Source organism: Salmo salar, chromosome 25 (genome assembly GCF_965601325.2).
Source record: "Salmo salar chromosome 25, fSalSal1, whole genome shotgun sequence".
NCBI lineage: Eukaryota > Metazoa > Chordata > Actinopteri > Salmoniformes > Salmonidae > Salmo > Salmo salar.
Window position 1 is genome coordinate 2834942 of NC_138315.1, and position 13636 is coordinate 2848577.

The following is a 13636-nucleotide window of genomic DNA, read 5'->3' on the forward strand; positions in this document are numbered from 1 at the left end:
ATGGTTGATAGGGGACCTTTTTACTAAAGAATGTGTCTGTTTTTTTATCATTGTGTTTTGCTTTTCGCATATTGTGCATAATAATGTGTATATGAATGTGTAGTTTAATGTGTTTATTGTATTTTAATGTGTATTGTTGTGCTATACAGGTGTCATCTGGAAAAGAGACCTTGGTTTCAGCATTGACTCCCTGTCAAAATAAAGGTTAAATTAAAAGGTAACTGATTATGCAAATTAATGGAAAAGCAAAGGATGAAACAGACTTAACGCCTATGAAAAGTGTTCGTTTTTTGCATACTGTGTGGTCACACAGTTTGGAGGGAAGGTATGCTCAGGCGGCAAGAGCATCATGTAACAGGAAGTGTATTAAGATAATCGAGACAGAGAGAGAGGGAGAGAGTCTTTGTTTTTCACTTCTTATTCTGCTAGGACTCATATTGTTACATACTTACAGTATAACAAAATTGTTGAAGCAGTTGTTACAATTTGTTCTGACTATATATCTACATTTACTTTTCATGCCAGTTATGAATTGAACTTAAGTGAGAGAGGGTTGAAACAGAAAGTCTGTCTGAGGGGTATAGTGAGAGACAGGGTGGGAGAGAAAGAAGGATGAGAGAGACTGTGTGTAGGCGTGTGAGAGATGGACAGAGAGATGGATGCAAAATTCTACACATTTTGCATTGAGGCTGAGAGAGTTTGGCAATTTCAAAGCAAATTTCATGTTATTCTACACATTTTTCCATGAGGCTGAGAGAAAATGTTGCAGTTTTACAGCAACCAGAGCCCGTGGGCCATGTGGGGTTGCAGGGTTTTTAGTACGCCAGTGCTGAGACTGTGGTGTGTGTGTGTGTGTGTGTGTGTGCGTGCATGTGTGTGTGTTTTGATTTTGAATTGGAGGGAGAAAGAGAGAGCAAGACTTTAGTTTTTTAGTTTGGGGAGTTTTCCTTGCGTCTCTCCCTGAAGCAGTGACTCTGGGAGAATCTTAAATTGCATACTCGTTGCGTCCTCTCTTCTCCCCTTGCCTCCTTCTCAAAACCCATTGGAGGAGAAGGTCAGAGGGGAGGGACGTCTGGCTTTCTCATCCAATTGGTTTTGAGAGACGAGGAGAGAGGACAGAAGATGTGAGGAGTATGGAATTGAAATCTTCCCTCTGCCAACATGGACTCCCTGATGGCTACAGCAACCTCACAGTAAGTCTTCTATACATTCCTACCCCAGCTGCTTTGGCCCTCTCCTCCTCACCACCACTCTCCAACCACTCCTCCAAGTCTTTGCACTCTCTTTCCTCTTTCTCTTTCTCTCCCTCCCCTCGTTCTCTTTCTCTACTTCCCTCCCTCTTTCTGTCACTCAATCTCACTCTCCCTCGCCCTCTCTCCCTCTCTCTCCCCCTCTCTCTCTCCCTCTTTCTCTCGCACTCTCTTTCTCTCCCTCGCTCTCTCTTTCTCTCCCTCGCTCTCTCTTTCTCTCCCTCGCTCTCTCTTTCTCTCCCTCGCTCTCTCTTTCTCTCCCTCGCTCTCTCTTTCTCTCCCTCGCTCTCTCTTTCTCTCCCTCGCTCTCTCTTTCTCTCCCTCGCTCTCTCTTTCTCTCCCTCGCTCTCCCTCTCAAGCCTGGGAGTAATTATAGGCCTATTGCAGGGAGGAGGGAAGAAAAGAAAGGAGAAAGGAAAAAAGGGAGTTGTCTGGAAAACAACTGCTCTCTTACCCCTTGTTCCGATTCCAGGGGCTCGGCTTTGACTCGGACTGCAGGCATTCCATCAAGCATTAACATCCTGTTCTCGGGCCGTCTGTGGAGGAAGAGAGGAAGGGGGAGGCGGTGTAAGACGGACGCTGAGTTTGACCATGACTAAGCATCTTAGTTTGACACACATAGTATCGTACGTCAGCTCATGCTTTTTACTGTATTTCTAACTAAAAGAACAGTAAACTGTGTAAAAATAAAGAAAGTGGCACACTTACACATGCTTAGGGCTTAAATGCTTACAATTAGCTAAATAGCCAGGCATTGTGCTGTACATCCTGTATGTACACTGACAAACATAAACGTAAGCACAATGATATATACCAAGAAACAGTCACATATAAGAACACACACACAGTCCACTCTCTCTCTGTCTAAACAAGTCACAGCTTTCTGTTTGTTACTACTGTGTTCACTGACATCACTTGTCTGCATGATTGTTCCGGTATGTTTACAAATAATCAATTTGTAATAGACATACAGCATAGTGACCATATCTATATTCCCATAAAACTAATGCACAGGAGCACAACCATGGAGATCCTGTTAATTTATATTGGCACAACCATACAATATGTATGCATCTCAACACCATATCCCATAAATAGTGCACTACTTTTGACTAGAGCAATATACACTGAGTGTACAAAACATTAGGAACACCTTCCTAATATTTAATTGCAGCCCCTTTGCCCTCAGAACATCCTCAATTCGTCTGGGCACAGACTCCACAAGTAATTCATGCAAGCAGTAAAATCAGATTAAAAAAAACCCATAAAAATACACCTTATGGAAAAGAGGCACAGACACAAGCACAGACACAAGCAATATACACACATGTACACACGGGATTGTGTGTTTTATGTGGTAGTAGAGTAGTGGCCTGAGGGCACACACTTAATGTGTTGTGAAATGCAATGTAATGTTTTTAATTGTATAAAACTACCTCAATTTTGCTGGACCCCAGGAACCCCTGCCTTGGCAGCAGCTAATGGGGATCCATAATAAATACAAAGCTTTCAAATAAAATCGAATTTTATTTGTCACATGAGTCGAATACAATAGGTAGAGCATACAGTGAAATGCTTACTTATAAGCCGTTAACCAACAATGCAGTTTTAAGAAAAATAAGTGTTAAGTAAAAAATACATTTTTTTTTTTTAAATAACAAATAATTAAAGAGCAGCAGTAAAATAACAATAGGGGGTACCGGTACAGAGTCAATGTGCGGGGGCACAGGTTAGTTGAGGTAATTGAGGTAATATATACATAGACAAACAGAGAGTAGCAGCAGCGTAAAAGAGGGGGGTCTTTTAGAGGATCTGAGGACACATGACAAATCTTTTCAGTCTCCTGAGGGGGAATAGGCTTTGTCATGCCCTCTTCACGACTGTCTTGGTGTATTTGGACCATGATAGTTTGCTGGTGATGTGGACACCAAGGAACTTGAAGCTCTCAACCTGCTCCACTACAGACCTGTTGATGAGATTGGGGGTCTGCTTGGTCCTCCTTTTCCTGTAGTCCACAATCATCTCGTTTGTCTTGATCACGTTGAGGGAGAGGTTGGTATCCTGGCACCACACTGCCAGGTCTCTGACGACCTCCCTATAGGCTGTCTCATCATTGTCGGTAATCAGGCCTAACACTGTTGTGTCGTCGGGAAAACTTAATGATGGTGTTGGAGTCGTGCTTGGCCATGCAGTCATGGGTGACCACAGAGTACAGGAGGGGACTGAGCACACACCCCTGAGGGGCCTCTGTGTTGAGGATCAGCGTGGAAGTTGTGTTGTTACCTACCCTTACTACCTGGGGGCGGCCCATCAGGAAGTCCAGAATCCAGTTGCAGAGGGAGGTGTTTAGTCCCAGGGTACTTAGGTTAGTGATGATATTTCAGGGCACTATGGTGTTGAACGCTGAGCTGTAGTCAATGAATAGCATTCTCACGTAGGTGTTAATTTTGTCCAGTTGGGAAAGGGCAGTCTGGAGTGCAATAGAGATTGCATCATCTGTGGATCTTTTGGGTCGGTATGCAAGTTGGAGTGGGTCTAGAGTTTCTAGGATAATGGTGTTGATGTGAGCCATGACCAGCCTTTGCACTTCATGGCTACTGCCGTGAGTGCTACGGGTTGGTAATCATTTAGGCAGGTTACCTTGGTGTTTTTGGGCATAGGGACTATGGTGGTCTGCTTGAAACATTTGTATTACAGGCTCGGTCAGGGACAGGTTGAAAATGTCAGTGAAGACAATTGGCAGGTGGTCAGCGCATGCTCGGAGTACACGTCCTGGTAGTCCATCTGGCCCTGCCGTCTTGTGAATGTTGACCTGTTTAAAGGTCTAACTCACATCAGCTTATTTATAAAAGGCAATGTTTTCTCTGACATTCAAATACGATGGTAGGTTCATGCAATGCTTTTAACATAAAAGAGATCTCTCAACCCCTACTCTTGTCCATGGTGGTCAGCGAACCCACAACCTTCTGGCCCGTAGTCCTGTGCTCTATCAGAATTTCGGCATTACCATGTAATGCTTACAAGACGAACAGTTTCTAAAACTGCATATTTAAAGGGCTCTCACGGTAGACATGTTCTCTGCTATCCACTTTGTTTTAATTATTATTTTGTGCATAGGGGAGTTATTTTCCTTTTTATTTTAGCATTCAGGGAGAGTTTAGGTAAAGTATTTTTTGCTAAAGGGAGGACCATCCATTTATATTTCAGAGAGGTCTGATTTTCTCCATGTAACCCTTATTATAAATAATGTTCACTCCCTAAAGCATATTTGAAACAAGAAAGTACTATGTATGTGTTACTAAATCGGAATCTTACTATATCCTTCACAGTCACATAAGCATACAGTACAAACACACACACCATACATCCATATCACCAATCAGCCATCAATCTGCCCCACAGAAACCTCTCACAATAACAGACACACAAAGAACACTCATCCAATAATGTGGGCAGCTCCTCAGCATTAGTATGAAGTGTGTAAAACACCAGGGTAAATTCCTAGTGGCAATGCGCCATCAGCGCTCTATTTTGCTCCCCTCTCCTCCTCCTCACATTGCTAGAGGCTGGAGTGAGGCTCCACCCATGATTGCCATAGCAACGCTATCTAGGCCCAAGACCTACAGCCGAAGGACATCCTGGACAACAATACAATAGCTCCAAAGCCAGGACTACTTGGGGGATTCAGACCCACACACACACACACACACACACACACACACACACACACACACACACACACACACACACACACACACACACACACACACACACACACACACACACACGTAATGTCTCATGCAAGGTTACTCATCACGTATGAAGTGTGGTTCCGTGTGGTTTGTGTGCATGTGGTTATCCGGGTATTCAGGCTGATAGCCTAAAGGCTCAGACTTTACTGTTTCCATCTACTGTACTGGGCCATGGCTTCGGTGGACCTGCTCTAACTTGGAGTCAAGCCCAGGCCACTGGTACTTTTCAGCCTCCATTTACATACTGTATCAATGGCTAACTGTGAACTTTAATGATCCTGATGGAAACACAATAACACTAGAGCTGACCTTAACATAAAACACTGGCGACACCCTAGTGTGAGGGGATGTCCTAGTGGAAATGCACCATGAGAAAGGTTTTTTCTCTCCTTTCAATTGATCACCTCACAGACATACACCATGTTTAACTCTACAACTGCTAAAGCAGTCATTTTGACTGCTATGAATAAAACAAATATGTATTACTCTACCATTTTTAAAGTCATGCACCCCTCCGTTCTTGACTTTTCCTAAATAAGTCTACCGTAATTTCCAGACTATTAAGCACACCTGAATATAAGCCGCACCCACTGAATTTAAAAAATATATATTATTTTGAACATAAATAAGCTGCACATGTCTATAAGCCGCAGGTGCCTACCGGTACATTGAAACAAATTAACTTTACACAGGCTTTAACGAAACACGGCTTGTAACAAAAATAAATAGGCTTTAACGAAACACGGCTTGTAACAAAAATAAATAGGCTTTAACGAAACACGGCTTGTAACAAAAATAAATAGGCTTTAATGAAACACAGCTTGTAACAAAAAATAAAAAATAGCAGTAAACAGTAGCCTACCAAGAAAGTCATTGGTCACCACCTTCCTCCTCCTGTGCACTGAAACTATCTCCTTCGGTGTCGGAGTTGAATAGCCTCAGAATTGCTTCATCTGATATTGGATCGTTTTCATTGTCGCTCTCGTCACTTTCATCTGGAGGCAAATCCCCCGCTGAGCCCTCTTCAACACGCAGCAGTCCAGCCTTTCGAAACCCGTTGATGATAGTGGATTTTTTGACAATGCTCCACGCTGTCAGGACCCACAAATTTGAAAGTGGGAAAAATCCATATATTAGCCGCGTCATTGTTTAAGCCGCGAAGTTCAAAGCGTGGGAAAAAAGTTACGGCTTATAGTCCGGAATTTACGGTATTGTTAGAATCTTAATATCACAAACAGAACTGGAGTTTTAACCAGTTTAAGGTTTTCCCCTGTTGCACCCTCCTCCCAATCACACCAATAATTGCCTCGAAACTGAACCAAACTATACAGAAATGAATTAGACGCATAACAGATAAGTAAATAAATTATGTAAAGTATGATGGGGAGAAAGTAGGTGAATGGGTGAGTTGATGAGCGACAGGAAGTGAACAATGCATAATTATGTAATCACCAATTGTGATTGAAGAACAGGGCGGGCCATTCTATTGTATTGATTTGTTCTATTTATTATCTCAAAATGGTATGTACCCTATATCAGTCAACCAAATCGAAATAGTCTTATCAGTCTACTCTCTGAGTGTGCATAATTGTACCTGCTGAACGGCTTTCAATATCTGGGAAAATATCCACATCAGGCAACAGGTGAGCGAGTGTCAAAAAATGTGGTAATGAGGCTTGTGGAACCTTACAATGGCAAGGGGAGAAATGTCACCATGGACAATTTCTTCACTTCACTGTAATTGGCCGGCACCATGAACAAAGTGATCCCTCCCTCTGCGCAAAATAAGGCACCTGCACAGCCGTTGTACTCCACAATGGTTCTGAAGAATGACAAGATGACAAGGACACAATAAAATAAAATAGTATTTCTAACATGTGCCGAATACAACAGATGTAGACCTAACCATGAAATGCTTACTTACAAGCCCTTAAACAACAATGCAGTTGAAAAAAAATAGTTAACTTCTTTGGGATAGGGGGCAGTATTTTCACGGCCGGATAAAAAACGTACCCGATTTAATCTGGTTACTACTCCAGCCCAGAAACTAGAATATGCATATAATTAGTAGATTTGGATAGAAAACACTCTACAGTTTCTAAAACTGTTTGAATGGTGTCTGAGTATAACAGAACTCATATGGCAGGCCAAAACCTGAGAAGATTCCATACAGGAAGTGCCCTGTCTGACAATTTGTTGTCCTTCTGTTGCATCTCTATCAACATTACAGCATCTGTGCTGTAACGTGACACTTTAACCTGTTGGGTCTAGGGGGCAGCATTTGCACGTCTGGATAAAAAAAATGTACCCGATTTAATCTGGTTACTAATCCTACCCAGTAACTAGAATATGCATATACTTATTATATATGGATAGAAAACACTCTAAAGTTTCCAAAACTGTTTGAATGGTGTCTGTGAGTATAACAGAACTCATTTGGCAGGCAAAACCCTGAGACATTTTCTGACAGGAAGTGGATACCTGATGTGTTGTATTGACTTTAAACCTATCCCATTGAAAAACACAGGGGTTTAGGAATATTTTGGCACTTCCTATTGCTTCCACTAGATGTCACCAGCCTTTACAAAGTGTTTTGAGTCTTCTGGAGGGAGATCTGACCGAACAAGAGCCATGGAACGGTGATGTCCCATTAGACACCTGGCGCGCTACTTCATGTTGGGTACCCTCGTTCCAATACGTTATAAAAGGCTATGCATTCGTCCACCTTGAATATTATTCATGTTCTGGTTAAAAAAGGCCCTAATGATTTATGCTATACAACGTTTGACATGTTTGAACGAACGGAAATATATTTTTTCCCCTCGTTCATGACGAGAAGTCCGGCTGGCTTACATCATGTGCTAACGAGACGGAGATTTTTGGACATAAATGATGAGCTTTTTTGAACAAAACTACATTCGTTATGGACCTGTGATACCTGGAAGTGACATCTGATGAAGAGAATCAAAGGTAATGGATTATTTACATAGTATTTTCGATTTTAGATCTCCCCAACATGACGTCTAGTCTGTATCGCAACGCGTATTTTTCTGGGCACAGTGCTCAGATTATTGCAAAGTGTGATTTCCCAGTAAGGTTATTTTTAAATCTGGCAAGTTGATTGCGTTCAAAAGATGTAAATCTATAATTCTTTAAATGACAATATAATATTTTACCAATGTTTTCTAATTTTAATTATTTAATTTGTGACGCTGACTTGACTGCCGGTTATTGGAGGGAAACGATTTCCTCAACATCAATGCCATAGTAAAACGCTGTTTTTGTATATAAATATGAACTTGATAGAACTAAAAATGCATGCATTGTCTAACATAATGTCCTAGGAGTGTCATCTGATGGAGATTGTAAAAGGTTAGTGTATCATTTTAGCTGGTTTTATGGTTTTGGTGACCCTGTCTTTGACTTGACAAAACATTACACACAACTCTTGTAAATGTACTGTCCTAACATACTCTAAATTTATGCTTTCGCCGTAAAACCTTTTTGAAATCGTAAAACGTGGTTAGATTAAGGAGATGTTTATCTTTCAAATGGTGTAACATAGTTGTATTTTTGAAAAATTTGAATTTTGACATTTATTTGGATTCAAATTTGCCGCTCTTGAAATGCACCTGCTGTTGATGGAGTGCACCACAGGTGGCACGCTAGCGTCCCACCTAGCCCCAAGAGGTTAAGGCTTCCATTGGCTCTCTAAAGCCGCCAGAAAGTGGAATGGGGTGTCTGCTGTCTCTGCGCAAAGTACAACAGCTCTGTTTGTGAGTGGTCAGCCTGGGGACAGTGAGATTGAGATGCGCGGTCACGAGACTTCTCCATGTTTTTCTTTCTCTCTCTGAATGAATACCCGATTTAATCTGATTATTACTCCTGCCCAGAAACTAGAATATGCATATAATTATTAGCTTTGGATAGAAAACAATCTAAAGTTCCTAAAACTGTTTGAATGGTGTCTGTGAGTATAACAGAACTCATTTGGCAGGCCAAAACCTGAGAAGATTTCATGCAGGAAGTGGCCTGTCTGACAATTTCTTGGCCTTCTTAATTATCTCTATCCAATACAGGGGATCTCTGCTGTTACGTGACACTTCCTACGGCTCCCATGGGCTCTCAGAAGGCGGCAAAAAGCTGAATCGTGGCTTTGCAGGCTCTGGCTGAAAAACAGCGCGTTTGGATAGTGGCCAGTCACAGTACTATGAAACTGAGGCGCATGCACGAGTCGACTCCATTGTTTATTTTTTCTCTCTTTGAACGAAAACCACCACTCCCGGTCGGAATATTATCGCTTTTTTACGAGAAAAATTGCATAAAAATTTATTTTAAACAGCGGTTGACATGCTTCGAAGTACGCTAATGGAATATTTAGATTTTTTTTGTCCCGAAATGCGTCGTGCGCGTGACCCTTATTTACACTTCGGATAGTGTCTTGAACGCACGAACAAAAAGCCGCTATTTGGATATAACTATGGATTATTTTGAACCAAACCAACATTTGTTATTGAAGTAGCAGTCCTGGGAGTGCATTCTGACGAAGAACACCAAAGGTAATCAAACTTTTCTAATAGTAAATCGGAGTTTGGTGAAGGCTAAACTTGCTGGGTTTCTAAATAGCTAGCCCTGTGATGCCGGGCTATGTACTCAGAATATTGCAAAATGTGCTTTCACCAAAAAGCTATTTTAAAATCGGACATAGCGAGTGCATAAAGGAGTTCTGTATCTATAATTCTTAAAACAATTGTTATGTTTTTTTGTGAACGTTTATCGTGAGTAATTTAGTAAATTCACCGGAAGTGTTCGGTGGGAATGCTAGTTCTGAACATCACATGCTAATGGAAAAAGCTGGTTTTTGATATAAATATGAACTTGATTGAACAAAACATGCATGTATTGTATAACATAATGTCCTAGGGTTGTCATCTGATGAAGATCAAAGGTTAGTGCTGCATTTAGCTGTGTTTTTGTTTTTTGTGACATTATATGCTAGCTTGAAAAATGGGTGTCTGATTATTTCTGTCTGGGTACTCTGCTGACATAATCTAATGTTTTGCTTTCGCTGTAAAGCCTTTTTGAAATCGGACAGTGTGGTTAGATAAAGGAGAGTCTTGTCTTTAAAATGCTGTAAAATAGTCATATGTTTGAAAAATTTTAGTTTTTGTATTTTTGAGGAATTTGTAATTCGCGCCACGCCTATCATTGGATACTGGAGCAGGTGTTCCGCTAGCGGAACGTCTAGATGTAAGAGGGCTAGGGGGCAGTATTGACACGGCTGGATAAAAAACGTACCCGATTTAATCTGGTTACTACTCCTGCCCAGTAACTAGAATATGCATATAATTATTGGCTTTGGATAGAAAACACCCTAAAGTTTCTAAAACTGTTTCAATGGTGTCTGTGAGTATAACAGAACTCATATGGCAGGCAAAAACCTGAGAAGATTTCATGCAGGAAGTGGCCTGTCTGACAAGGTGTCGTTCTTCTTGTCTCTGTTTATTGAAGAGTGAGGATCTTAGCTATAACGTGACACTTCCTACGGCTGCCATAGGCTCTCAGAAGGCGGCAAAATGCTGAATCGTGGCTTTGCAGGCTCTGGCTGAAAAAAAGTAGCGTGTTTGGGTAGTGGCTGGTTACATTACTGTGAGACTCAGGCTCGTGCCCGCGTCGACCGAAGCTTTCTTTTCCTTTGTCTGTTTACCTAAAAGGATATTCCCGGTTGGAATATTATCGCTTTTGTACGAGAAAAATGGCATAAAAATTGATTTTAAACAGCGGTTGACATGCTTCGAAGTACGGTAATGGAATATTTCGATTTTTTTTGTCACGAATTGCGCCACGCGCGCGACCCTTATTTACCATTCGGATAGTGTCTGGAACGCACGAACAAAACGCCGCTATTCGGATATAACGATGGATTATTTTGGACCAAACCAACATTTGTTATTGAAGTAGAAGTCCTGGGAGTGCATTCTGACGAAGACAACAAAAGGTAATCAAACTTTTGTAATAGTAAATCTGATATTGGTGAGTGCTAAACTTGCCGGGTGTCTAAATAGCTAGCCCGTGATGGCTGGGCTACGTACTTAGAATATTGCAAAATGTGCTTTCACCAAAAAGCTATTTTAAAATCGGACATATCGAGTGCATAGAGGAGTTGTGTATCTATAATTCTTAAAACAATTGTTATGCTTTTTGTGAACGTTTATCGTGAGTAATTTAATAAATCGTTAGTGAATTTGCCGGAAGTTTGCGGGGGGTATGCTAGTTCTGAACGTCACATGCTAATGTAAAAAGCTGGTTTTTGATATAAATATGAACTTGATTGAACAAAACATGCATGTATTGTATAACATAATGTCCTAGGGTTGTCATCTGATGAAGATCATCAAAGGTTAGTGCTGCATTTAGCTGTCTTCTGGGTTTTTGTGACATTATATGCTAGCTTGAAAAATGGGTGTCTGATTATTTCTGGCTTGGTACTCTGCTGACATAATCTAATGTTTTGCTTTCGTTGTAAAGCCTTTTTGAAATCGGACAGTGTGGTTAGATTAACAAGTCTTTTTTTTTCTTTTTTTTATTCTGTCTCTCACTGTTCAAATAAACATACCATTACAATTATAGACTGATCATTTCTTTGTCAATGGGCAAACGAACAAAATCAGCAGGGGATCAAATACTTTTTCCCCCTCACTGTATTTCAAGGCCTACCTTCAAACTCAGTGCCTCTTTGCTTGACATCATGGGAAAATCAAAATAAATCAGCCAAGACCTCAGAAAGAACAATTGTAGACCTCTACAGGTCTGGTTCATTCTTGGGAGAAATATCCAACCGCCTGAAGGTACCACGTTCATCTGTACAAACAATAGTACGCAAAAATAAAAACCAAAAGTGCGAATCAATCCTAGAGCAACAGCAAAGAACCTTGTGAAGATGCTGTATTAAACAGGTACAAACGTATCTATATCCACAGTAAAACGAGTCCTATATCGACATAACCTGAAAGGCCGCTCAGCAAGGAGGAAGCCTCTGCTCTAAAACTACCATAAAAAAGCCAGACTACGGTTTGCAACTGCACATGAGGACAAAGATTTTACTTTTTGGAGAAATGTCCTCTGGTCTGATGAAACAAAAACAGAACTGTTTGGCCATAATGACCATCGTTATGTTTGGAGGAAACAGGGGGAGGCTTGCAAGCTGAAGAACACCATCCCAACCGTGAAGAAACGGCGTGGCAGCATCATGGGGGTGCTTTGTTGCAGGAGGGACTGGTGTACTTCACAAAATAGATGGCATCATGAGGAATGGAAATTATGTGGATATATTGAAGTAACATGTCAAGACATCAGTCAGGAAGTTAACCTCTCTAGGCTAGGCGGGACGAATTCGTCCCACCTACGTAACAGCCACTGCTATCCTGTGGCGCGATTTTCAAAACCTTAAAAATCCTATTACTTCAATTTCTCAAACATATGACTATTTTACAGCCATTTAAAGATAAGACTCTCGTTAAACAATTAGAATGTTGCATTCAGAATGACTCCTCGTTAGCTTGAAGAATGGTCCCTCGAGGCCCAAAGGTTCTAGTGTTAAAGGGAAAATTCACCCTGGCTCTACCACGGCATATGGTCATTACTATATTAACAACATTAGGTTTTTGTCACAAACATCTAAATTATCCAAACCACAAGCTATAATGACCACATTTTCATTTCAGTGGTAGAATCAGGAAGTTTCGACTTCCTGTGCATTCGTCTGCTCATAGTGAAGCACAAAGTCCGCAACTCATAGTGAATGCAGATACCGCCCGCTTGGTAGATAGGGCATGCCCACAAACTTGGATGATGGCGTTGTTTACTTTGAATGAACAACACACACTAATCTCAGAACTTCTCTAGGCAATATTTTTTATTTTAAATTTGTTTTTCACTAATGTTTGTCATCATGTGCCTGGCTGTGCTAATTACAAACAAGCTAGTGGCTTAAATAATTATGTTTACGGTGACCAAATATTATCAGAGGAATTTTCAGGCTGAACTGATTGAGAGGTGCAATTTCTCCTCAATCTCACATACACAACAATACACACTGTGTAAGAACAGCCCTCCTAAGACTGTTCACACCTTCTGCAGCCCTCTCAACAACAGCTCCCAATATCCCTCACTGTCCCTAAACAATACACTAGCCTGTCTCTAAACACTTACCTATATGTCCCATGCGGTTGACACCTTTACCAACAAACGCATGTTACCCTACGCCCTTCCACAAAAAGTGTAAAATGCTAACACCACAACCATGATTTTCCAGGAAAAGTGCAGTACCAGAAAATCTTCTGCAAGAGGTCCGAAGAGTTGGTGGTTAAGAAGGTCTATGAGCCCTACAACACTTTCGGCAGAGTCTTATCCAGCAGGCCACAAGCACAAAGAGTCTCAGCTTCTCCAGCCCACCATGCCAAACACCATTGCCAGTGTACCAAAGCCTTTTTGAAATCGGACAGTGTGGTTAGATAAAGGAGAGTCTTGTCTATCTAGACGTTCCGCTAGCGGAACACCTGCTCCAATATCCAATTATAGGCGTGGTGCGAATTACAAATTCCTCAAAAATACAAAAACGTCCATTTTTCAAAC

At 41.2% G+C, this 13636-nt stretch overlaps 1 protein-coding gene across 1 annotated transcript in view; it reads right to left on the minus strand.

The window, feature by feature from the left end:
• LOC106586046 (Krueppel-like factor 12) overlaps positions 1-13636 on the minus strand; it is a 176817-nt gene that overhangs the window by 124552 nt on the left and 38629 nt on the right. The window contains exon 2 of the mRNA XM_082968813.1: positions 1705-1786. Within this exon, the coding sequence (XP_082824939.1) occupies positions 1705-1770 (66 nt within the window). The 5' untranslated portion in view covers positions 1771-1786. The remainder of the gene's footprint in view (positions 1-1704; positions 1787-13636) is intronic.